This window comes from Pimephales promelas, chromosome 12 (assembly GCF_988280905.1).
Source record: "Pimephales promelas chromosome 12, fPimPro1.hap1.1, whole genome shotgun sequence".
NCBI lineage: Eukaryota > Metazoa > Chordata > Actinopteri > Cypriniformes > Leuciscidae > Pimephales > Pimephales promelas.
In genome coordinates this window covers 35,324,444-35,352,248 of record NC_142780.1, presented here as the reverse complement: position 1 = coordinate 35,352,248, position 27,805 = coordinate 35,324,444, and the positions used below count along the sequence as shown (strand labels likewise).

General features: G+C 42.2%; 1 protein-coding gene across 1 annotated transcript in view; it reads left to right on the top strand.

Moving 5' to 3' along the window:
• The window catches only part of plcl2 (phospholipase C like 2), a 118,673-nt gene that overhangs the window by 88,712 nt on the left and 2,156 nt on the right, over positions 1-27,805 (top strand). The window contains exon 5 of the mRNA XM_089118089.1: positions 24,839-24,948. Within this exon, the coding sequence (XP_088974215.1) occupies positions 24,839-24,948 (110 nt within the window). The remainder of the gene's footprint in view (positions 1-24,838; positions 24,949-27,805) is intronic.

Below are 27,805 nucleotides of genomic sequence, written 5' to 3'. Positions count from 1 at the left end.
CTTACGTTTTTTTTTTTTGGGCGAAAAATGAAGTATCCCCAATCTTCTCGAAACTCTGGATTCTGATAGAGGGCACTGAGACTTACACCTGAGTGCAAAAATGGAGGCTCTAGACCCTTCCAGAGCTGAGATATCGAAACTCAAAATTTCGACCCGAAAAAAAAAACGACAGTGTTACCCCTTACGTTTTTTTTTTTGGGCGAAAAATGAAGTATCCCCAATCTTCTCGAAACTCTGGATTCTGATAGAGGGCACTGAGACTTACACCTGAGTGCAAAAATGGAGGCTCTAGACCCTTCCAGAGCTGAGATATCGAAACTCAAAATTTCGACCCGAAAAAAAAACGACAGTGTTACCCCTTACGTTTTTTTTTTTTGGGCGAAAAATGAAGTATCGCCAATCTTCTCGAAACTCTGGATTCTGATAGAGGGCACTGAGACTTACACCTGAGTGCAAAAATGGAGGCTCTAGACCCTTCCAGAGCTGAGATATCGAAACTCAAAATTTCGACCCGAAAAAAAAACGACAGTGTTACCCCTTACGTTTTTTTTTTTGGGCGAAAAATGAAGTATCCCCAATCTTCTCGAAACTCTGGATTCTGATAGAGGGCACTGAGACTTACACCTGAGTGCAAAAATGGAGGCTCTAGACCCTTCCAGAGCTGAGATATCGAAACTCAAAATTTCGACCCGAAAAAAAAACGACAGTGTTACCCCTTACGTTTTTTTTTTTTGGGCGAAAAATGAAGTATCCCCAATCTTCTCGAAACTCTGGATTCTGATAGAGGGCACTGAGACTTAGACCTGAGTGCAAAAATGGAGGCTCTAGACCCTTCCAGAGCTGAGATATCGAAACTCAAAATTTCGACCCGAAAAAAAAACGACAGTGTTACCCCTTACGTTTTTTTTTTTCGGCGAAAAATGAAGTATCCCCAATCTTCTCGAAACTCTGGATTCTGATAGAGGGCACTGAGACTTACACCTGAGTGCAAAAATGGAGGCTCTAGACCCTTCCAGAGCTGAGATATCGAAACTCAAAATTTCGACCCGAAAAAAAAACGACAGTGTTACCCCTTACGTTTTTTTTTTTTGGGCGAAAAATGAAGCATCCCCAATCTTCTCGAAACTCTGGATTCTGATAGAGGGCACTGAGACTTACACCTGAGTGCAAAAATGGAGGCTCTAGACCCTTCCAGAGCTGAGATATCGAAACTCAAAATTTCGACCCGAAAAAAAAACGACAGTGTTACCCCTTACGTTTTTTTTTTTGGGCGAAAAATGAAGTATCCCCAATCTTCTCGAAACTCTGGATTCTGATAGAGGGCACTGAGACTTACACCTGAGTGCAAAAATGGAGGCTCTAGACCCTTCCAGAGCTGAGATATCGAAACTCAAAATTTCGACCCGAAAAAAAAACGACAGTGTTACCCCTTACGTTTTTTTTTTTTGGGCGAAAAATGAAGTATCCCCAATCTTCTCGAAACTCTGGATTCTGATAGAGGGCACTGAGACTTACACCTGAGTGCAAAAATTGAGGCTCTAGACCCTTCCAGAGCTGAGATATCGAAACTCAAAATTTCGACCCGAAAAAAAAACGACAGTGTTACCCCTTACGTTTTTTTTTTTGGGCGAAAAATGAAGTATCCCCAATCTTCTCGAAACTCTGGATTCTGATAGAGGGCACTGAGACTTACACCTGAGTGCAAAAATGGAGGCTCTAGACCCTTCCAGAGCTGAGATATCGAAACTCAAAATTTCGACCCGAAAAAAAAACGACAGTGTTACCCCTTACGTTTTTTTTTTGGGGCGAAAAATTAAGTATCCCCAATCTTCTCGAAACTCTGGATTCTGATAGAGGGCACTGAGACTTACACCTGAGTGCAAAAATGGAGGCTCTAGACCCTTCCAGAGCTGAGATATCGAAACTCAAAATTTCGACCCGAAAAAAAAACGACAGTGTTACCCCTTACGTTTTTTTTTTTTGGGCGAAAAATGAAGTATCCCCAATCTTCTCGAAACTCTGGATTCTGATAGAGGGCACTGAGACTTACACCTGAGTGCAAAAATGGAGGCTCTAGACCCTTCCAGAGCTGAGATATCGAAACTCAAAATTTCGACCCGAAAAAAAAACGACAGTGTTACCCCTTACGTTTTTTTTTTTGGGCGAAAAATGAAGCATCCCCAATCTTCTCGAAACTCTGGATTCTGATAGAGGGCACTGAGACTTACACCTGAGTGCAAAAATGGAGGCTCTAGACCCTTCCAGAGCTGAGATATCGAAACTCAAAATTTCGACCCGAAAAAAAAACGACAGTGTTACCCCTTACGTTTTTTTTTTTGGGCGAAAAATGAAGTATCCCCAATCTTCTCGAAACTCTGGATTCTGATAGAGGGCACTGAGACTTACACCTGAGTGCAAAAATGGAGGCTCTAGACCCTTCCAGAGCTGAGATATCGAAACTCAAAATTTCGACCCGAAAAAAAAACGACAGTGTTACCCCTTACGTTTTTTTTTTTTGGGCGAAAAATGAAGCATCCCCAATCTTCTCGAAACTCTGGATTCTGATAGAGGGCACTGAGACTTACACCTGAGTGCAAAAATGGAGGCTCTAGACCCTTCCAGAGCTGAGATATCGAAACTCAAAATTTCTACCCGAAAAAAAAACGACAGTGTTACCCCTTACGTTTTTTTTTTTTGGGCGAAAAATGAAGCATCCCCAATCTTCTCGAAACTCTGGATTCTGATAGAGGGCACTGAGACTTACACCTGAGTGCAAAAATGGAGGCTCTAGACCCTTCCAGAGCTGAGATATCGAAACTCAAAATTTCGACCCGAAAAAAAAACGACAGTGTTACCCCTTACGTTTTTTTTTTTGGGCGATAAATGAAGTATCCCCAATCTTCTCGAAACTCTGGATTCTGATAGAGGGCACTGAGACTTACACCTGAGTGCAAAAATGGAGGCTCTAGACCCTTCCAGAGCTGAGATATCGAAACTCAAAATTTCGACCCGAAAAAAAAACGACAGTGTTACCCCTTACGTTTTTTTTTTTTGGGCGAAAAATGAAGTATCCCCAATCTTCTCGAAACTCTGGATTCTGATAGAGGGCACTGAGACTTACACCTGAGTGCAAAAATTGAGGCTCTAGACCCTTCCAGAGCTGAGATATCGAAACTCAAAATTTCGACCCGAAAAAAAAACGACAGTGTTACCCCTTACGTTTTTTTTTTTGGGCGAAAAATGAAGTATCCCCAATCTTCTCGAAACTCTGGATTCTGATAGAGGGCACTGAGACTTACACCTGAGTGCAAAAATGGAGGCTCTAGACCCTTCCAGAGCTGAGATATCGAAACTCAAAATTTCGACCCGAAAAAAAAACGACAGTGTTACCCCTTACGTTTTTTTTTTGGGGCGAAAAATTAAGTATCCCCAATCTTCTCGAAACTCTGGATTCTGATAGAGGGCACTGAGACTTACACCTGAGTGCAAAAATGGAGGCTCTAGACCCTTCCAGAGCTGAGATATCGAAACTCAAAATTTCGACCCGAAAAAAAAACGACAGTGTTACCCCTTACGTTTTTTTTTTTTGGGCGAAAAATGAAGTATCCCCAATCTTCTCGAAACTCTGGATTCTGATAGAGGGCACTGAGACTTACACCTGAGTGCAAAAATGGAGGCTCTAGACCCTTCCAGAGCTGAGATATCGAAACTCAAAATTTCGACCCGAAAAAAAAACGACAGTGTTACCCCTTACGTTTTTTTTTTTGGGCGAAAAATGAAGCATCCCCAATCTTCTCGAAACTCTGGATTCTGATAGAGGGCACTGAGACTTACACCTGAGTGCAAAAATGGAGGCTCTAGACCCTTCCAGAGCTGAGATATCGAAACTCAAAATTTCGACCCGAAAAAAAAACGACAGTGTTACCCCTTACGTTTTTTTTTTTTGGGCGAAAAATGAAGTATCCCCAATCTTCTCGAAACTCTGGATTCTGATAGAGGGCACTGAGACTTACACCTGAGTGCAAAAATGGAGGCTCTAGACCCTTCCAGAGCTGAGATATCGAAACTCAAAATTTCGACCCGAAAAAAAAACGACAGTGTTACCCCTTACGTTTTTTTTTTTTGGGCGAAAAATGAAGCATCCCCAATCTTCTCGAAACTCTGGATTCTGATAGAGGGCACTGAGACTTACACCTGAGTGCAAAAATGGAGGCTCTAGACCCTTCCAGAGCTGAGATATCGAAACTCAAAATTTCGACCCGAAAAAAAAACGACAGTGTTACCCCTTACGTTTTTTTTTTTTGGGCGAAAAATGAAGTATCCCCAATCTTCTCGAAACTCTGGATTCTGATAGAGGGCACTGAGACTTACACCTGAGTGCAAAAATGGAGGCTCTAGACCCCTCCAGAGCTGAGATATCGAAACTCAAAATTTCGACCCGAAAAAAAAACGACAGTGTTACCCCTTACGTTTTTTTTTTTGGGCGAAAAATGAAGTATCCCCAATCTTCTCGAAACTCTGGATTCTGATAGAGGGCACTGAGACTTACACCTGAGTGCAAAAATGGAGGCTCTAGACCCCTCCAGAGCTGAGATATCGAAACTCAAAATTTCGACCCGAAAAAAAAAACGACAGTGTTACCCCTTACGTTTTTTTTTTTTGGGCGAAAAATGAAGTATCCCCAATCTTCTCGAAACTCTGGATTCTGATAGAGGGCACTGAGACTTACACCTGAGTGCAAAAATGGAGGCTCTAGACCCTTCCAGAGCTGAGATATCGAAACTCAAAATTTCGACCCGAAAAAAAAACGACAGTGTTACCCCTTACGTTTTTTTTTTTGGGCGAAAAATGAAGTATCCCCAATCTTCTCGAAACTCTGGATTCTGATAGAGGGCACTGAGACTTACACCTGAGTGCAAAAATGGAGGCTCTAGACCCTTCTAGAGCTGAGATATCGAAACTCAAAATTTCGACCCGAAAAAAAAACGACAGTGTTACCCCTTACGTTTTTTTTTTTTGGGCGAAAAATTAAGTATCCCCAATCTCCTCGAAACTCTGGATTCTGATAGAGGGCACTGAGACTTACACCTGAGTGCAAAAATGGAGGCTCTAGACCCTTCCAGAGCTGAGATATCGAAACTCAAAATTTCGACCCGAAAAAAAAACGACAGTGTTACCCCTTACGTTTTTTTTTTTTGGGCGAAAAATTTAGTATCCCCAATCTTCTCGAAACTCTGGATTCTGATAGAGGGCACTGAGACTTACACCTGAGTGCAAAAATGGAGGCTCTAGACCCTTCCAGAGCTGAGATATCGAAACTCAAAATTTCGACCCGAAAAAAAAACGACAGTGTTACCCCTTACGTTTTTTTTTTTTGGGCGAAAAATGAAGTATCCCCAATCTTCTCGAAACTCTGGATTCTGATAGAGGGCACTGAGACTTACACCTGAGTGCAAAAATGGAGGCTCTAGACCCTTCCAGAGCTGAGATATCGAAACTCAAAATTTCGACCCGAAAAAAAAACGACAGTGTTACCCCTTACGTTTTTTTTTTTTGGGCGAAAAATGAAGTATCCCCAATCTTCTCGAAACTCTGGATTCTGATAGAGGGCACTGAGACTTACACCTGAGTGCAAAAATGGAGGCTCTAGACCCTTCCAGAGCTGAGATATCGAAACTCAAAATTTCGACCCGAAAAAAAAACGACAGTGTTACCCCTTACGTTTTTTTTTTTTGGGCGAAAAATGAAGTATCCCCAATCTTCTCGAAACTCTGGATTCTGATAGAGGGCACTGAGACTTACACCTGAGTGCAAAAATGGAGGCTCTAGACCCTTCCAGAGCTGAGATATCGAAACTCAAAATTTCGACCCGAAAAAAAAACGACAGTGTTACCCCTTACGTTTTTTTTTTTGGGCGAAAAATGAAGTATCCCCAATCTTCTCGAAACTCTGGATTCTGATAGAGGGCACTGAGACTTACACCTGAGTGCAAAAATGGAGGCTCTAGACCCTTCCAGAGCTGAGATATCGAAACTCAAAATTTCGACCCGAAAAAAAAACGACAGTGTTACCCCTTACGTTTTTTTTTTTTGGGCGAAAAATTAAGTATCCCCAATCTTCTCGAAACTCTGGATTCTGATAGAGGGCACTGAGACTTACACCTGAGTGCAAAAATGGAGGCTCTAGACCCTTCCAGAGCTGAGATATCGAAACTCAAAATTTCGACCCGAAAAAAAAACGACAGTGTTACCCCTTACGTTTTTTTTTTTTGGGCGAAAAATGAAGTATCCCCAATCTTCTCGAAACTCTGGATTCTGATAGAGGGCACTGAGACTTACACCTGAGTGCAAAAATGGAGGCTCTAGACCCTTCCAGAGCTGAGATATCGAAACTCAAAATTTCTACCCGAAAAAAAAACGACAGTGTTACCCCTTACGTTTTTTTTTTTTGGGCGAAAAATGAAGTATCCCCAATCTTCTCGAAACTCTGGATTCTGATAGAGGGCACTGAGACTTACACCTGAGTGCAAAAATGGAGGCTCTAGACCCTTCCAGAGCTGAGATATCGAAACTCAAAATTTCGACATGAAAAAAAAACGACAGTGTTACCCCTTACGTTTTTTTTTTGGGCGAAAAATGAAGTATCCCCAATCTTCTCGAAACTCTGGATTCTGATAGAGGGCACTGAGACTTACACCTGAGTGCAAAAATGGAGGCTCTAGACCCTTCCAGAGCTGAGATATCGAAACTCAAAATTTCGACCCGAAAAAAAAACGACAGTGTTACCCCTTACGTTTTTTTTTTTGGGCGAAAAATGAAGTATCCCCAATCTTCTCGAAACTCTGGATTCTGATAGAGGGCACTGAGACTTACACCTGAGTGCAAAAATGGAGGCTCTAGACCCTTCCAGAGCTGAGATATCGAAACTCAAAATTTCGACCCGAAAAAAAAACGACAGTGTTACCCCTTACGTTTTTTTTTTTTGGGCGAAAAATGAAGTATCCCCAATCTTCTCGAAACTCTGGATTCTGATAGAGGGCACTGAGACTTACACCTGAGTGCAAAAATGGAGGCTCTAGACCCTTCCAGAGCTGAGATATCGAAACTCAAAATTTCGACCCGAAAAAAAAACGACAGTGTTACCCCTTACGTTTTTTTTTTTGGGCGAAAAATGAAGTATCCCCAATCTTCTCGAAACTCTGGATTCTGATAGAGGGCACTGAGACTTACACCTGAGTGCAAAAATGGAGGCTCTAGACCCTTCCAGAGCTGAGATATCGAAACTCAAAATTTCGACCCGAAAAAAAAAACGACAGTGTTACCCCTTACGTTTTTTTTTTTTGGGCGAAAAATGAAGTATCCCCAATCTTCTCGAAACTCTGGATTCTGATAGAGGGCACTGAGACTTACACCTGAGTGCAAAAATGGAGGCTCTAGACCCTTCCAGAGCTGAGATATCGAAACTCAAAATTTCGACCCGAAAAAAAAACGACAGTGTTACCCCTTACGTTTTTTTTTTTGGGCGAAAAATGAAGTATCCCCAATCTTCTCGAAACTCTGGATTCTGATAGAGGGCACTGAGACTTACACCTGAGTGCAAAAATGGAGGCTCTAGACCCTTCCAGAGCTGAGATATCGAAACTCAAAATTTCGACCCGAAAAAAAAACGACAGTGTTACCCCTTACGTTTTTTTTTTTTGGGCGAAAAATGAAGTATCCCCAATCTTCTCGAAACTCTGGATTCTGATAGAGGGCACTGAGACTTACACCTGAGTGCAAAAATGGAGGCTCTAGACCCTTCCAGAGCTGAGATATTGAAACTCAAAATTTCTACCCGAAAAAAAAACGACAGTGTTACCCCTTACGTTTTTTTTTTTTGGGCGAAAAATTTTGTATCCCCAATCTTCTCGAAACTCTGGATTCTGATAGAGGGCACTGAGACTTACACCTGAGTGCAAAAATGGAGGCTCTAGACCCTTCCAGAGCTGAGATATCGAAACTCAAAATTTCGACCCGAAAAAAAAACGACAGTGTTACCCCTTACGTTTTTTTTTTTGGGCGAAAAATGAAGTATCCCCAATCTTCTCGAAACTCTGGATTCTGATAGAGGGCACTGAGACTTACACCTGAGTGCAAAAATGGAGGCTCTAGACCCTTCCAGAGCTGAGATATCGAAACTCAAAATTTCGACCCGAAAAAAAAACGACAGTGTTACCCCTTACGTTTTTTTTTTTTGGGCGAAAAATGAAGTATCCCCAATCTTCTCGAAACTCTGGATTCTGATAGAGGGCACTGAGACTTACACCTGAGTGCAAAAATGGAGGCTCTAGACCCTTCCAGAGCTGAGATATCGAAACTCAAAATTTCGACCCGAAAAAAAAACGACAGTGTTACCCCTTACGTTTTTTTTTTTGGGCGAAAAATGAAGTATCCCCAATCTTCTCGAAACTCTGGATTCTGATAGAGGGCACTGAGACTTACACCTGAGTGCAAAAATGGAGGCTCTAGACCCTTCCAGAGCTGAGATATCGAAACTCAAAATTTCGACCCGAAAAAAAAACGACAGTGTTACCCCTTACGTTTTTTTTTTGGGCGAAAAATTAAGTATCCCCAATCTTCTCGAAACTCTGGATTCTGATAGAGGGCACTGAGACTTACACCTGAGTGCAAAAATGGAGGCTCTAGACCCTTCCAGAGCTGAGATATCGAAACTCAAAATTTCGACCCGAAAAAAAAACGACAGTGTTACCCCTTACGTTTTTTTTTTTTGGGCGAAAAATGAAGTATCCCCAATCTTCTCGAAACTCTGGATTCTGATAGAGGGCACTGAGACTTACACCTGAGTGCAAAAATGGAGGCTCTAGACCCTTCCAGAGCTGAGATATCGAAACTCAAAATTTCGACCCGAAAAAAAAACGACAGTGTTACCCCTTACGTTTTTTTTTTTTGGGCGAAAAATGAAGTATCCCCAATCTTCTCGAAACTCTGGATTCTGATAGAGGGCACTGAGACTTACACCTGAGTGCAAAAATGGAGGCTCTAGACCCTTCCAGAGCTGAGATATCGAAACTCAAAATTTCGACCCGAAAAAAAAAACGACAGTGTTACCCCTTACGTTTTTTTTTTTTGGGCGAAAAATGAAGTATCCCCAATCTTCTCGAAACTCTGGATTCTGATAGAGGGCACTGAGACTTACACCTGAGTGCAAAAATGGAGGCTCTAGACCCTTCCAGAGCTGAGATATCGAAACTCAAAATTTCGACCCGAAAAAAAAACGACAGTGTTACCCCTTACGTTTTTTTTTTTTGGGCGAAAAATGAAGTATCCCCAATCTTCTCGAAACTCTGGATTCTGATAGAGGGCACTGAGACTTACACCTGAGTGCAAAAATGGAGGCTCTAGACCCTTCCAGAGCTGAGATATCGAAACTCAAAATTTCGACCCGAAAAAAAAACGACAGTGTTACCCCTTACGTTTTTTTTTTTGGGCGAAAAATGAAGTATCCCCAATCTTCTCGAAACTCTGGATTCTGATAGAGGGCACTGAGACTTACACCTGAGTGCAAAAATGGAGGCTCTAGACCCTTCCAGAGCTGAGATATCGAAACTCAAAATTTCGACCCGAAAAAAAAACGACAGTGTTACCCCTTACGTTTTTTTTTTGGGCGAAAAATGAAGTATCCCCAATCTTCTCGAAACTCTGGATTCTGATAGAGGGCACTGAGACTTACACCTGAGTGCAAAAATGGAGGCTCTAGACCCTTCCAGAGCTGAGATATCGAAACTCAAAATTTCGACCCGAAAAAAAAACGACAGTGTTACCCCTTACGTTTTTTTTTTTTGGGCGAAAAATGAAGTATCCCCAATCTTCTCGAAACTCTGGATTCTGATAGAGGGCACTGAGACTTACACCTGAGTGCAAAAATGGAGGCTCTAGACCCTTCCAGAGCTGAGATATCGAAACTCAAAATTTCGACCCGAAAAAAAAACGACAGTGTTACCCCTTACGTTTTTTTTTTTTGGGCGAAAAATGAAGTATCCCCAATCTTCTCGAAACTCTGGATTCTGATAGAGGGCACTGAGACTTACACCTGAGTGCAAAAATGGAGGCTCTAGACCCTTCCAGAGCTGAGATATCGAAACTCAAAATTTCGACCCGAAAAAAAAAACGACAGTGTTACCCCTTACGTTTTTTTTTTTTGGGCGAAAAATGAAGTATCCCCAATCTTCTCGAAACTCTGGATTCTGATAGAGGGCACTGAGACTTACACCTGAGTGCAAAAATGGAGGCTCTAGACCCTTCCAGAGCTGAGATATCGAAACTCAAAATTTCGACCCGAAAAAAAAACGACAGTGTTACCCCTTACGTTTTTTTTTTTGGGCGAAAAATGAAGTATCCCCAATCTTCTCGAAACTCTGGATTCTGATAGAGGGCACTGAGACTTACACCTGAGTGCAAAAATGGAGGCTCTAGACCCTTCCAGAGCTGAGATATCGAAACTCAAAATTTCGACCCGAAAAAAAAACGACAGTGTTACCCCTTACGTTTTTTTTTTGGGCGAAAAATTAAGTATCCCCAATCTTCTCGAAACTCTGGATTCTGATAGAGGGCACTGAGACTTACACCTGAGTGCAAAAATGGAGGCTCTAGACCCTTCCAGAGCTGAGATATCGAAACTCAAAATTTCGACCCGAAAAAAAAACGACAGTGTTACCCCTTACGTTTTTTTTTTTGGGCGAAAAATGAAGTATCCCCAATCTTCTCGAAACTCTGGATTCTGATAGAGGGCACTGAGACTTACACCTGAGTGCAAAAATGGAGGCTCTAGACCCTTCCAGAGCTGAGATATCGAAACTCAAAATTTCGACCCGAAAAAAAAACGACAGTGTTACCCCTTACGTTTTTTTTTTTGGGCGAAAAATGAAGTATCCCCAATCTTCTCGAAACTCTGGATTCTGATAGAGGGCACTGAGACTTACACCTGAGTGCAAAAATGGAGGCTCTAGACCCTTCCAGAGCTGAGATATCGAAACTCAAAATTTCGACCCGAAAAAAAAACGACAGTGTTACCCCTTACGTTTTTTTTTTTGGGCGAAAAATGAAGTATCCCCAATCTTCTCGAAACTCTGGATTCTGATAGAGGGCACTGAGACTTACACCTGAGTGCAAAAATGGAGGCTCTAGACCCTTCCAGAGCTGAGATATCGAAACTCAAAATTTCGACCCGAAAAAAAAACGACAGTGTTACCCCTTACGTTTTTTTTTTTTGGGCGAAAAATGAAGTATCCCCAATCTTCTCGAAACTCTGGATTCTGATAGAGGGCACTGAGACTTACACCTGAGTGCAAAAATGGAGGCTCTAGACCCTTCCAGAGCTGAGATATCGAAACTCAAAATTTCGACCCGAAAAAAAAACGACAGTGTTACCCCTTACGTTTTTTTTTTTGGGCGAAAAATTAAGTATCCCCAATCTTCTCGAAACTCTGGATTCTGATAGAGGGCACTGAGACTTACACCTGAGTGCAAAAATGGAGGCTCTAGACCCTTCCAGAGCTGAGATATCGAAACTCAAAATTTCGACCCGAAAAAAAAACGACAGTGTTACCCCTTACGTTTTTTTTTTTTGGGCGAAAAATTAAGTATCCCCAATCTCCTCGAAACTCTGGATTCTGATAGAGGGCACTGAGACTTACACCTGAGTGCAAAAATGGAGGCTCTAGACCCTTCCAGAGCTGAGATATCGAAACTCAAAATTTCGACCCGAAAAAAAAACGACAGTGTTACCCCTTACGTTTTTTTTTTTTGGGCGAAAAATTAAGTATCCCCAATCTTCTCGAAACTCTGGATTCTGATAGAGGGCACTGAGACTTACACCTGAGTGCAAAAATGGAGGCTCTAGACCCTTCCAGAGCTGAGATATCGAAACTCAAAATTTCTACCCGAAAAAAAAAACGACAGTGTTACCCCTTACGTTTTTTTTTTTGGGCGAAAAATTTTGTATCCCCAATCTTCTCGAAACTCTGGATTCTGATAGAGGGCACTGAGACTTACACCTGAGTGCAAAAATGGAGGCTCTAGACCCTTCCAGAGCTGAGATATCGAAACTCAAAATTTCGACCCGAAAAAAAAACGACAGTGTTACCCCTTACGTTTTTTTTTTTTGGGCGAAAAATGAAGTATCCCCAATCTTCTCGAAACTCTGGATTCTGACAGAGGGCACTGAGACTTACACCTGAGTGCAAAAATGGAGGCTCTAGACCCTTCCAGAGCTGAGATATCGAAACTCAAAATTTCGACCCGAAAAAAAAACGACAGTGTTACCCCTTACGTTTTTTTTTTGGGCGAAAAATGAAGTATCCCCAATCTTCTCGAAACTCTGGATTCTGATAGAGGGCACTGAGACTTACACCTGAGTGCAAAAATGGAGGCTCTAGACCCTTCCAGAGCTGAGATATCGAAACTCAAAATTTCGACCCGAAAAAAAAACGACAGTGTTACCCCTTACGTTTTTTTTTTTGGGCGAAAAATGAAGTATCCCCAATCTTCTCGAAACTCTGGATTCTGATAGAGGGCACTGAGACTTACACCTGAGTGCAAAAATGGAGGCTCTAGACCCTTCCAGAGCTGAGATATCGAAACTCAAAATTTCGACCCGAAAAAAAAAACGACAGTGTTACCCCTTACGTTTTTTTTTTTTGGGCGAAAAATGAAGTATCCCCAATCTTCTCGAAACTCTGGATTCTGATAGAGGGCACTGAGACTTACACCTGAGTGCAAAAATGGAGGCTCTAGACCCTTCCAGAGCTGAGATATCGAAACTCAAAATTTCGACCCGAAAAAAAAACGACAGTGTTACCCCTTACGTTTTTTTTTTTGGGCGAAAAATGAAGTATCCCCAATCTTCTCGAAACTCTGGATTCTGATAGAGGGCACTGAGACTTACACCTGAGTGCAAAAATGGAGGCTCTAGACCCTTCCAGAGCTGAGATATCGAAACTCAAAATTTCGACCCGAAAAAAAAACCACAGTGTTACCCCTTACGTTTTTTTTTTTTGGGCGAAAAATGAAGTATCCCCAATCTTCTCGAAACTCTGGATTCTGATAGAGGGCACTGAGACTTACACCTGAGTGCAAAAATGGAGGCTCTAGACCCTTCCAGAGCTGAGATATCGAAACTCAAAATTTCTACCCGAAAAAAAAACGACAGTGTTACCCCTTACGTTTTTTTTTTTGGGCGAAAAATGAAGTATCCCCAATCTTCTCGAAACTCTGGATTCTGATAGAGGGCACTGAGACTTACACCTGAGTGCAAAAATGGAGGCTCTAGACCCTTCCAGAGCTGAGATATCGAAACTCAAAATTTCGACCCGAAAAAAAAACGACAGTGTTACCCCTTACGTTTTTTTTTTTGGGCGAAAAATGAAGTATCCCCAATCTTCTCGAAACTCTGGATTCTGATAGAGGGCACTGAGACTTACACCTGAGTGCAAAAATGGAGGCTCTAGACCCTTCCAGAGCTGAGATATCGAAACTCAAAATTTCGACCCGAAAAAAAAACGACAGTGTTACCCCTTACGTTTTTTTTTTTTGGGCGAAAAATGAAGTATCCCCAATCTTCTCGAAACTCTGGATTCTGATAGAGGGCACTGAGACTTACACCTGAGTGCAAAAATGGAGGCTCTAGACCCTTCCAGAGCTGAGATATCGAAACTCAAAATTTCGACCCGAAAAAAAAACGACAGTGTTACCCCTTACGTTTTTTTTTTTGGGCGAAAAATGAAGTATCCCCAATCTTCTCGAAACTCTGGATTCTGATAGAGGGCACTGAGACTTACACCTGAGTGCAAAAATGGAGGCTCTAGACCCTTCCAGAGCTGAGATATCGAAACTCAAAATTTCTACCCGAAAAAAAAACGACAGTGTTACCCCTTACGTTTTTTTTTTTTGGGCGAAAAATGAAGTATCCCCAATCTCCTCGAAACTCTGGATTCTGATAGAGGGCACTGAGACTTACACCTGAGTGCAAAAATGGAGGCTCTAGACCCTTCCAGAGCTGAGATATCGAAACTCAAAATTTCGACCCGAAAAAAAAACGACAGTGTTAACCCTTACGTTTTTTTTTTTTTTGGCGAAAAATGAAGTATCCCCAATGTTCTCGAAACTCTGGATTCGGATAGAGGGCACTGAGACTTACACCTGAGTGCAAAAATGGAGGCTCTAGACCCTTCCAGAGCTGAGATATCGAAACTCAAAATTTCGACCCGAAAAAAAAACGACAGTGTTACCCCTTACGTTTTTTTTTTTGGGCGAAAAATTAAGTATCCCCAATCTTCTCGAAACTCTGGATTCTGATAGAGGGCACTGAGACTTACACCTGAGTGCAAAAATGGAGGCTCTAGACCCTTCCAGAGCTGAGATATCGAAACTCAAAATTTCGATCCGAAAAAAAAACGACAGTGTTACCCCTTACGTTTTTTTTTTTGGGCGAAAAATTAAGTATCCCCAATCTTCTCGAAACTCTGGATTCTGATAGAGGGCACTGAGACTTACACCTGAGTGCAAAAATAGAGCTCTAGACCCTTCCAGAGCTGAGATATCGAAACTCAAAATTTCGACCCGAAAAAAAAACGACAGTGTTACCCCTTACGTTTTTTTTTTTTGGGCGAAAAATGAAGTATCCCCAATCTTCTCGAAACTCTGGATTCTGATAGAGGGCACTGAGACTTACACCTGAGTGCAAAAATGGAGGCTCTAGACCCTTCCAGAGCTGAGATATCGAAACTCAAAATTTCGACCCAAAAAAAAAACCGACAGTGTTACCCCTTACGGTTTTTTTTTTGGGCGAAAAATGAAGTATCCCCAATCTTCTCGAAACTCTGGATTCTGATAGAGGGCACTGAGACTTACACCTGAGTGCAAAAATGGAGGCTCTAGACCCTTCCAGAGCTGAGATATCGAAACTCAAAATTTCGACCCGAAAAAAAACGACAGTGTTACCCCTTACGTTTTTTTTTTTTGGGCGAAAAATTAAGTATCCCCAATCTTCTCGAAACTCTGGATTCTGATAGAGGGCACTGAGACTTACACCTGAGTGCAAAAATGGAGGCTCTAGACCCTTCAAGAGCTGAGATATCGAAACTCAAAATTGCGACCCAAAAAAAAAACGACAGTGTTACCCCTTACGGTTTTTTTTTTTGGGCGAAAAATGAAGTATCCCCAATCTTCTCGAAACTCTGGATTCTGATAGAGGGCACTGAGACTTACACCTGAGTGCAAAAATGGAGGCTCTAGACCCTACCAGAGCTGAGATATCGAAACTCAAAATTTCGACCCGAAAAAAAAACGACAGTGTTACCCCTTACGTTTTTTTTTTTTTGGGCGAAAAATGAAGTATCCCCAATCTTCTCGAAACTCTGGATTCTGATAGAGGGCACTGAGACTTACACCTGAGTGCAAAAATGGAGGCTCTAGACCCTTCCAGAGCTGAGATATCGAAACTCAAAATTTCGACCCGAAAAAAAAACGACAGTGTTACCCCTTACGTTTTTTTTTTGGGCGAAAAATTAAGTATCCCCAATCTTCTCGAAACTCTGGATTCTGATAGAGGGCACTGAGACTTACACCTGAGTGCAAAAATGGAGGCTCTAGACCCTTCCAGAGCTGAGATATCGAAACTCAAAATTTCGACCCGAAAAAAAAACGACAGTGTTACCCCTTACGTTTTTTTTTTTGGGCGAAAAATGAAGTATCCCCAATCTTCTCGAAACTCTGGATTCTGATAGAGGGCACTGAGACTTACACCTGAGTGCAAAAATGGAGGCTCTAGACCCTTCCAGAGCTGAGATATCGAAACTCAAAATTTCGACCCGAAAAAAAAACGACAGTGTTACCCCTTACGTTTTTTTTTTTTGGGCGAAAAATGAAGTATCCCCAATCTTCTCGAAACTCTGGATTCTGATAGAGGGCACTGAGACTTACACCTGAGTGCAAAAATGGAGGCTCTAGACCCTACCAGAGCTGAGATATCGAAACTCAAAATTTCGACCCGAAAAAAAAACGACAGTGTTACCCCTTACGTTTTTTTTTTTGGGCGAAAAATGAAGTATCCCCAATCTTCTCGAAACTCTGGATTCAGATAGAGGGCACTGAGACTTACACCTGAGTGCAAAAATGGAGGCTCTAGACCCTTCCAGAGCTGAGATATCGAAACTCAAAATTTCGACCCGAAAAAAAAACGACAGTGTTACCCCTTACGTTTTTTTTTTTTGGGCGAAAAATTAAGTATCCCCAATCTTCTCGAAACTCTGGATTCTGATAGAGGGCACTGAGACTTACACCTGAGTGCAAAAATGGAGGCTCTAGACCCTTCCAGAGCTGAGATATCGAAACTCAAAATTTCGACCCGAAAAAAAAACGACAGTGTTACCCCTTACGTTTTTTTTTTTGGGCGAAAAATGAAGTATCCCCAATCTTCTCGAAACTCTGGATTCTGATAGAGGGCACTGAGACTTACACCTGAGTGCAAAAATGGAGGCTCTAGACCCTTCCAGAGCTGAGATATCGAAACTCAAAATTTCGACCCGAAAAAAAAACGACAGTGTTACCCCTTACGTTTTTTTTTTTTGGGCGAAAAATGAAGTATCCCCAATCTTCTCGAAACTCTGGATTCTGATAGAGGGCACTGAGACTTACACCTGAGTGCAAAAATGGAGGCTCTAGACCCTTCCAGAGCTGAGATATCGAAACTCAAAATTTCGACCCGAAAAAAAAACGACAGTGTTACCCCTTACGTTTTTTTTTTTGGGCGAAAAATGAAGTATCCCCAATCTTCTCGAAACTCTGGATTCAGATAGAGGGCACTGAGACTTACACCTGAGTGCAAAAATGGAGGCTCTAGACCCTTCCAGAGCTGAGATATCGAAACTCAAAATTTCGACCCGAAAAAAAAAAACGACAGTGTTACCCCTTACGTTTTTTTTTTTTGGGCGAAAAATGAAGTATCCCCAATCTTCTCGAAACTCTGGATTCTGATAGAGGGCACTGAGACTTACACCTGAGTGCAAAAATGGAGGCTCTAGACCCTTCCAGAGCTGAGATATCGAAACTCAAAATTTCGACCCGAATAAAAAAAACGACAGTGGTACCCCTTACGTTTTGTTTTTTTTTGGGGCGAAAAATTAAGTATCCCCAATCTTCTCGAAACTCTGGATTCTGATAGAGGGCACTGAGACTTACACCTGAGTGCAAAAATGGAGGCTCTAGACCCTTCCAGAGCTGAGATATCGAAACTCAAAATTTCGACCCGAAAAAAAAACGACAGTGTTACCCCTTACGTTTTTTTTTTTTGGGCGAAAAATGAAGTATCCCCAATCTTCTCGAAACTCTGGATTCTGATAGAGGGCACTGAGACTTACACCTGAGTGCAAAAATGGAGGCTCTAGACCCTTCCAGAGCTGAGATATCGAAACTCAAAATTTCGACCCGAAAAAAAAACGACAGTGTTACCCCTTACGTTTTTTTTTTTGGGCGAAAAATGAAGTATCCCCAATCTTCTCGAAACTCTGGATTCTGATAGAGGGCACTGAGACTTACACCTGAGTGCAAAAATGGAGGCTCTAGACCCTTCCAGAGCTGAGATATCGAAACTCAAAATTTCGACCCGAAAAAAAAACGACAGTGTTACCCCTTACGTTTTTTTTTTTTGGGCGAAAAATTAAGTATCCCCAATCTTCTCGAAACTCTGGATTCTGATAGAGGGCACTGAGACTTACACCTGAGTGCAAAAATGGAGGCTCTAGACCATTCCAGAGCTGAGATATCGAAACTCAAAATTTCGACCCGAAAAAAAAACGACAGTGTTACCCCTTACGTTTTTTTTTTTTTGGGCGAAAAATTAAGTATCCCCAATCTTCTCGAAACTCTGGATTCTGATAGAGGGCACTGAGACTTACACCTGAGTGCAAAAATGGAGGCTCTAGACCCTTCCAGAGCTGAGATATCGAAACTCAAAATTTCGACCCGAAAAAAAAACGACAGTGTTACCCCTTACGTTTTTTTTTTTTGGGCGAAAAATTAAGTATCCCCAATCTTCTCGAAACTCTGGATTCTGATAGAGGGCACTGAGACTTACACCTGAGTGCAAAAATTGAGGCTCTAGACCCTTCCAGAGCTGAGATATCGAAACTCAAAATTTCGACCCGAAAAAAAAAAACGACAGTGTTACCCCTTACGTTTTTTTTTTTTGGGCGAAAAATGAAGTATCCCCAATCTTCTCGAAACTCTGGATTCTGATAGAGGGCACTGAGACTTACACCTGAGTGCAAAAATGGAGGCTCTAGACCCTTCCAGAGCTGAGATATCGAAACTCAAAATTTCGACCCGAATAAAAAAAACGACAGTGGTACCCCTTACGTTTTGTTTTTTTTTGGGGCGAAAAATTAAGTATCCCCAATCTTCTCGAAACTCTGGATTCTGATAGAGGGCACTGAGACTTACACCTGAGTGCAAAAATGGAGGCTCTAGACCCTTCCAGAGCTGAGATATCGAAACTCAAAATTTCGACCCGAAAAAAAAACGACAGTGTTACCCCTTACGTTTTTTTTTTTTGGGCGAAAAATGAAGTATCCCCAATCTTCTCGAAACTCTGGATTCTGATAGAGGGCACTGAGACTTACACCTGAGTGCAAAAATGGAGGCTCTAGACCCTTCCAGAGCTGAGATATCGAAACTCAAAATTTCGACCCGAAAAAAAAACGACAGTGTTACCCCTTACGTTTTTTTTTTTGGGCGAAAAATGAAGTATCCCCAATCTTCTCGAAACTCTGGATTCTGATAGAGGGCACTGAGACTTACACCTGAGTGCAAAAATGGAGGCTCTAGACCCTTCCAGAGCTGAGATATCGAAACTCAAAATTTCGACCCGAAAAAAAAACGACAGTGTTACCCCTTACGTTTTTTTTTTTTGGGCGAAAAATTAAGTATCCCCAATCTTCTCGAAACTCTGGATTCTGATAGAGGGCACTGAGACTTACACCTGAGTGCAAAAATGGAGGCTCTAGACCATTCCAGAGCTGAGATATCGAAACTCAAAATTTCGACCCGAAAAAAAAACGACAGTGTTACCCCTTACGTTTTTTTTTTTGGGCGAAAAATTAAGTATCCCCAATCTTCTCGAAACTCTGGATTCTGATAGAGGGCACTGAGACTTACACCTGAGTGCAAAAATGGAGGCTCTAGACCCTTCCAGAGCTGAGATATCGAAACTCAAAATTTCGACCCGAAAAAAAAACGACAGTGTTACCCCTTACGTTTTTTTTTTTTGGGCGAAAAATTAAGTATCCCCAATCTTCTCGAAACTCTGGATTCTGATAGAGGGCACTGAGACTTACACCTGAGTGCAAAAATGGAGGCTCTAGACCCTTCCAGAGCTGAGATATCGAAACTCAAAATTTCGACCCGAAAAAAAAACGACAGTGTTACCCCTTACGTTTTTTTTTTTTGGGCGAAAAATGAAGTATCCCCAATCTTCTCGAAACTCTGGATTCTGATAGAGGGCACTGAGACTTACACCTGAGTGCAAAAATTGAGGCTCTAGACCCTTCCAGAGCTGAGATATCGAAACTCAAAATTTCGACCCGAAAAAAAAAAACGACAGTGTTACCCCTTACGTTTTTTTTTTTTGGGCGAAAAATGAAGTATCCCCAATCTTCTCGAAACTCTGGATTCTGATAGAGGGCACTGAGACTTACACCTGAGTGCAAAAATGGAGGCTCTAGACCCTTCCAGAGCTGAGATATCGAAACTCAAAATTTCGACCCGAATAAAAAAAACGACAGTGGTACCCCTTACGTTTTGTTTTTTTTTGGGGCGAAAAATTAAGTATCCCCAATCTTCTCGAAACTCTGGATTCTGATAGAGGGCACTGAGACTTACACCTGAGTGCAAAAATGGAGGCTCTAGACCCTTCCAGAGCTGAGATATCGAAACTCAAAATTTCGACCCGAAAAAAAAACGACAGTGTTACCCCTTACGTTTTTTTTTTTTGGGCGAAAAATGAAGTATCCCCAATCTTCTCGAAACTCTGGATTCTGATAGAGGGCACTGAGACTTACACCTGAGTGCAAAAATGGAGGCTCTAGACCCTTCCAGAGCTGAGATATCGAAACTCAAAATTTCGACCCGAAAAAAAAAACGACAGTGTTACCCCTTACGTTTTTTTTTTTTGGGCGAAAAATTAAGTATCCCCAATCTTCTCGAAACTCTGGATTCTGATAGAGGGCACTGAGACTTACACCTGAGTGCAAAAATGGAGGCTCTAGACCCTTCCAGAGCTGAGATATCGAAACTCAAAATTTCGACCCGAAAAAAAAAACGACAGTGTTACCCCTTACGTTTTTTTTTTTTTTGGGCGAAAAATTAAGTTTCTCCAATCTTCTCGAAACTCTGGATTCTGATAGAGGGCCATGAGACTTAGACCTGAGTGCCAAAATGGGGGCTCTAGAGTCTAGACCCTTCCAGAGCTGAGATATTGAGATCCAACGTAGCATTAATGCCATTATAAATATCTCAAAATCTCAGCTCTTGAAGGGTCTAGAGCCTCCATTTCGGCACTCAGGTCTAAGTCTTTATATTTTGGGGTGAAGTGTGACCAGGATCTGGTTTTGATGAGATTCACACACTGACTGCGGTGTGTGTGTGTGTGTGCACCTACTGTCTGGTCTAGTACACAGTAGTGCAGTGTCAGATTAGTGCTGTGTGTAATAAGCCCAGCAGTGTTTTCGTGGATAAGTGCATGTTGGCGCTGATTGTGTCCTCTTCACATCCGTTCCTCCACTCCTCCAGCACCTGACTGCCAACACTCACCTCAGTCCCTAATATGAAGACATGTTGTGATGGATCCGTGTCAATATCGGGATTCTGATAACACCTGGTTTGGCCTATACATCCTTTAACATTCCCAGTTATTTAAGCCTCTAAATGTGTGTGTTGTGTGCTGTTATAACCGATCTTCAGGCAGTTTCAGGGGATTTATGTAACACATTGCCCCCCTCCCCCTTTTTTTTGTAGGGAAAGTGTTGGATATATAATGGACTAAATGCTATGTTGGATCTCCATATCTCAGCTCAGGAAGGGTCTAGAGCCCCCATTTTGGCACTCAGGTCTAAGTCTCGTGGCCCTCTATCAGAATCCAGAGTTTCAAGAAGATCAGAGAAACTCAAAATTTCGGCCCGAAAAAAAAAACGACAGTGGTACCCCTTTCGGTTTTTTTTTGGGGGGCGAAAAATTAAGTATCCCCAATCTTCTCGAAAACTCTGTATTCTGATAGAGGGCCACAAGACTTAGACCTGTCAGATCAGTGCTGTGTGTAATAAGCCCAGCAGTGTTTTCGTGGATAAGTGCATGTTGGCGCTGATTGTGTCCTCTTCACATCCGTTCCTCCACTCCTCCAGCACCTGACTGCCAACACTCACCTCAGTCCCTAATATGAAGACATGTTGTGATGGATCCGTGTCAATATCGGGATTCTGATAACACCTGGTTTGGCCTATACATCCTTTAACATTCCCAGTTATTTAAGCCTCTAAATGTGTGTGTTGTGTGCTGTTATAACCGATCTTCAGGCAGTTTCAGGGGATTTATGTAACACATTGCACCCCTCCTCCCCTTTTTTTGTAGGGAAAGTGTTGGATATATAATGGACTAAATGCTATGTTGGATCTCCATATCTCAGCTCAGGAAGGGTCTAGAGCCTCCATTTTGGCACTCAGGTCTAAGTCTTGTGGCCCTCTACCATAATCCAGAGTTTTGAGAAGATCAGAAAAACTCAAAATTTCGGCCCGAAAAAAAAACGACAGTGGTACCCCTTTCGTTTTTTTTTCAGGGCGAAAAATTAAGTTTCTCCAATCTTCTCCAAACTCTGGATTCTGATAGAGGGCCATGAGACTTAGACCTGAGTGCCAAAATGGAGGCTCTAGACCCTTCCAGAGCTGAGATATTGAGATCCCACGTAGCATTAATGCCATTATAAATATCTCCATATCTCAGCTCAGGAAGTGTCTAGAGCAGTGGTTCTCAAACTTTTTCAGGAGGAGGCCCCCTTGTGTAGGGTGAATCATTTTGTGGCCCCCCAAAAGAAAAACTCATAACGAAAACATCCTCAAACGTACAATTGTACTTACAAATTTTAGATTGTACCAAAAACAAATGAATTTGTACAATGCTGGAACAACAGTTCTGTTTGTAGCTTTATGTCTTTGAATATAAAAAAATTAGTTAAATTGTACATTTCATTAAATATAACAATTTTTTATAAAAAATGGTTTTGACAGTTAACAATAATATTGTCTGAAAAGTGAAACAAAAGTATTGAATACTGAACATTTGTGATGTTCATAGTAAAAGATGAACACTGAAAAATTTATTTGCTGATTGTAAAAAAGTGCATTAAACTTCTTACATTTTAAGGTAGTAAATGACAGTGGCTCAAGTTTGGTTTGCAATTTTGAACAGCAATCTGTTTTTTCAGCAAGAAACAAAAAAAAAAAATTCTACTCTACTTAAAGAAATAGTTTTTCAATATAGAATACATACAATTTTATACAAGTTTTACAATATAAAATAAATCATGCAATGCAGATTTCACATCGGACAATACAAACTTACATACAGGTAAAATCATTTTTTAAAATAATTTCATATTCTAGAATTTCTTTGCGGCCCCCTTAGCGCCATATAGTGGCCCCCAGTTTGAGAACCGCTGGTCTAGAGCCTCCATTTTGGCACTCAGGTCTAAGTCTCGTGGCCCTCTATCAGAATCCAGAGTTTTGAGAAGTTCAGAGAAACTCAAAATTTCAGCCCGAAAAAAAAACGACAGTGGTACCCCTTTCGTTTTTTTTTTCGGGGCGAAAAATTAAGTTTCTCCAATCTTCTCAAAACTCTGGATTCTGGTAGAGGGCCATGAGACTTACACCTGAGTGCAACAATGGAGGCCCTAGACCCTTCCAGAGCGGAGATATTGAGATCCCACGTAGCATTTGTGCCATTATAAATATCTCAATATCTCAGCTCTGGAAGGGTCTAGAGCCTCCATTTTAACTTAATTTCTTACCCCCATGAGACTTAGACCTGAGCACAAAAATGAAGGCTCTAGACCCTTCCTGAGCTGTTTTGGAGTCTCCTACAATAAGTTCACATGCATCCAAGGTCAAAAAACACTAACAATCACCTAACATCTGAAAGAGCCTGAAACAGTTAGTTTGAAGATTCAGTCAGTAAACTCCGCCTCTCCGAGAGCTGTTCTGCTCTGATTGGTTAGACGGCTCAGTCTGTTGTGATTGGCTGACTGGATGCAGTGCTTGTGATGTGAACCGTAACGACGGCGTTGGTTTTACCTTATAAATCTCAACACAACTGAACTCATCCAGTCTCAGACACAGCTACAGTGTTTGAGGGCGGGGCAAAGAGATGCCAATCAAGACCACAGGCTGGCATTATGCAGATTTTTTAGACTGTTACACAGATTTTAACAGAAAATAAGATCAAACTTTGCAGACCTTTTACATTCACAAATCGCTCTATAACACTGCATGTATATCTGGAAAAAGCACAAACACTTTAAAGATGCAGCACAACAAATATCAGTCAAAGAAGCGTTGTTTCCTCTCCTCGTGTCCGTTCTTCAGATCACTGCGATGAAAGACACACACACACACACCGGCCCTCGCATGACAAATCTCTTCTGTGTTTGTGTTCTTGATGTTAATGCAGTCTGAAAGGATTCGGTGTGTGTGTGTGTGTGTGCGCTGTGCCCACGCCTGCATCTTCTCATCGCTTTATTCCTCTCTTTCTCTTTCTGTATCAGACACCTGTTTCTGATCATGTCACAAGCGTTTACCATCCATGTTTTCAAGGAGAAACTCACAATTTACCCGCACTAACAATGAGGAGATGTGTGACACACCAGGCCTCGTCCTCACGCTCCCACAAGCCTTTAATCCAAACCTACAGAATACACTCGTGAATGTGTTTGTTTCAAACATGCGCCCACATCCCAGAGTTTCTTCGCTGGTAACTTCAGTTGTCAAAACAAACTCTCTCACACTGGTCATCTTGATCGTCTCGTCCGGTCGTCCAGTTTTGTGATATATTAAATATACATAATCTATTTGCAATGATTCTGTGTCTCACAGCTCATGTATTAAAGGAGTAGTTCACTTTTGAAAAAACTTTTGCTGATAATTTACTCGCCCCCATGTCATCCAAGATGTCCACGTCATTCTTTCTTCAGTCGAAAAGAAATTAAGGTTTTTGATGAAAACATTCCAGGATTTTTCTCCATATAATGGACTTCAATGGGGTCCAAATGAGAGTTTCAGTGCAAACTGTTTAAAGGGCTTTAAATGACACCAGACGATAAATAAGGGTCTTATCTAGCGAAACGATCGCTCATTTAAAAAATAAATAAAAACGTTTAAGTTTTATAAGCTCAAATGCTCGCCTTGCTCTGTTCTGTGAGGCAAAATGAACGAATCTTTTTTCGAGTCATTTGGTTAATTCAATGAACGAAATGACTCGAAAAAAGATTCTTTCAGTGTATTGCGTGGAGGAAAATCCTGAGATTTTTTTCCTCAAAAAACTTATTTTCTTGTCCACTGAAGAAAGAAAGACATGGACATCTTGGATGGCATTGGGTTGAGTGAATCATCAGGAAATTTTCATTTTGAGGTGAACTAATCCTTTAAGTTGCAATAAATTGTATTTTTGATCGAACAATGCAGCAAAAGAAACTCAAAACCGTTAAAGGCCAGTCCTCCTCTGATCCGTTAAATCTGTCGTTTCAGCGATGGAGTTTCATGAGAATCTACACGACATGGCGGTGAAAGAAGGACTGAAGGGAAGAAAACTCCACAAATCTGTCGAGAGCTTCACCTGGAACATCACAATCCTGAAGGTGAGCAGATGAAACATGACACCGCCGGTTAACACGAAACATGACACCGCCGGTTAACATGAAACATGACACCGCTGGTTAACACGAAACATGACACCGCCGGTTAACGTGAAACATGACACCGCTGGTTAACGTGAAACATGACACCGCCGGTTAACGTGAAACATGACACCGCCGCCAGTTAACGTGAAACATGACACCGCCGGTTAACACGAAACATGACACCGCTGGTTGCCGGGAAACATGACACCGCCGGTTAACGTGAAACATGACACCGCCGCCGGTTAACGTGAAACATGACACCGCCGGTTAACGTGAAACATGACACCGCCGGTTAACGTGAAACATGACACCGCCGGTTAACGTGAAACATGACACCGCCGCCAGTTAACGTGAAACATGACACCGCCGGTTAACACGAAACATGACACCGCTGGTTGCCGGGAAACATGACACCGCCGGTTAACGTGAAACATGACACCGCCGCCGGTTAACGTGAAACATGACACCGCCGGTTAACGTGAAACATGACACCGCCGGTTAACGTGAAACATGACACCGCCGGTTAACGTGAAACATGACACCGCCGCCGGTTAACGTGAAACATGACACCGCCGGTTAACGTGAAACATGACACCGCCGGTTAACGTGAAACATGACACCGCCGGTTAACGTGAAACATGACACCGCCGGTTAACGCGAAACATGACACCGCTGGTTGCCGGGAAACATGACACCGGCGGTTAACGTGAAACATGACACCGCCGCCGGTTAACGTGAAACATGACACCGCTGGTTAACGTGAAACATGACACCGCCGGTTAACGTGAAACATGACACCGCCGGTTAACGCGAAACATGACACCGCTGGTTGCCGGGAAACATGACACCGCCGGTTAACGTGAAACATGACACCGCCGCCGGTTAACGTGAAACATGACACCGCCGGTTAACGTGAAACATGACCCCGCCGGTTAATACGAAACATGACACCGCCGGTTAACATGAAACATGACACCGCCGGTTAACATGAAACATGACACCGCTGGTTAACGCGAAACATGACACCGCTGGTTGCCGGGAAACATGACACCGCCGGTTAACGTGAAACATGACACCGCCGCCGGTTAACGTGAAACATGACACCGCCGGTTAATACGAAACATGACACCGCCGGTTAACATGAAACATGACACCGCCGGTTAACATGAAACATGACACCGCTGGTTAACATGAAATCGCCGATTAACATGAAACATGACACCGCCGGTTAACACCTGTGACTATTCCCCTTTAAGAGGAGGATTTGCATATAATGCAATGATGTGTTTCAAGATGCTGTGATGTTATCTTAAATATGTAATATTTTCACAACCAATGCGGCAGTTTTTTGGACATTTGTTTAATAGGAAGTTGCACAGCAAGTAGTAGAAATCAAAACCGCACCGTTAACTGGGGTATTTCATTCAAGAAATCCTGCAGTATAAAGACAGCTATAGATGAGGAAATGGATGCAAGACCAGTCACTATTTAATATGCAAATGAATGCATCATTATCTCTGGCTCTTAGATTTTGAATATGACCATTCACCAGAACTTAGAAACCAACTTTGTAAAAAAGTATTTCTCACATTAAATGGAATTAGAAAATCACTTAAAAGGACATGAGGGTGAGTAAATGATTTTTTAAAAAATGAAATAAATCATTAAATGTATATCTACACACATGCACACCATTGGAAATAAGATGTTTAATCCCAGCTCATTTAAACCTGAGACGCTCCAGCTGGACAGAATCGATTGCATTAAACACTGTTAAGGAGGCGATTTGGTTTGCTTAAAGACATCAATGATAATTAAATGGTTAATGTGTCTGATTGATTTACACCAGGCTGTTATTCAAGTTGTCCAATCACAAAGGCTCAGCCAAGATATATAATATCACCTGATGTTTTCATCATTATGTCTGAAATATGTGCGAGCACTATTGATCACACCGAATACACTCACATTCTTCTTAGTTTTGATCTCAACAAAATTGTGATGTTCTTTAGTGTGTGTGTGTGAGAGAGAGAAAGCAAGTGTGTGTGTGTTAGAGAGAGCGAGTGTGTAAGCGAGAGAGAGCGTGTGTGTGTGTGAGCAAGAGAGAGAGAGTGTGTGTGTGTGTGTTAGAAAGCGCGAGTGTGAGAGCAAGAGAGAGCGCGTGTGTGTGTATGAGCGAGAGAAAGAGTCTGTGTGAGCGAGAGCGTACGCGTGTGTGTGTGCATGCGAGAGAGAGTGCGTGTGTGTTAGAGAGAGCGAGTGTGTGAGTGAGAGCGCACGCGTGTATGTGAGCGCGCGAGTGAGTGAGAGTGTGTGAGCGAGAGAAAGAGTGTGTGTGAGTGAGAGCGTACGCATGTGTGTGTGAGTGTGCGAGAGAGAGTGAGTGAACGTGTGTGATAGAGAGAGTGCGTGTGTGTGCGTGTGTTAGAGAGCGCGAGTGTGTGAGCGAGAGAGAGAGCGTGTGTGTGTGTGTGAGCGAGAGAAAGAGTCTGTGTGAGCGAGAGCGTATGCGTGTGTGTGAGAGCGCGCGAGAGAGAGTGCGTGTGTGTGCGCGTGTCTGTTAGAGAGAGCGAGTGTGTGAGCGAAAGAGAGAGCGTGTGTGTGAGCAAGAAAGAGTGTGTGTGAGTGCGCGAGTGAGTGAGTGTGTGTGAGAGAGAATGAGTGTGTGTATGTTTCTGAGCGAGAGAGAGTGCATGTGTGTGTGTGTGTCTGTTAGAGAGAGCGAGTGTGTGAGCGAAAGAGAGAGCGTGTGTGTGTGTGTGAGCGAGAGAAAGAGTCTGTGTGAGCGAGAGCGTATGCGTGTGTGTGAGAGCGC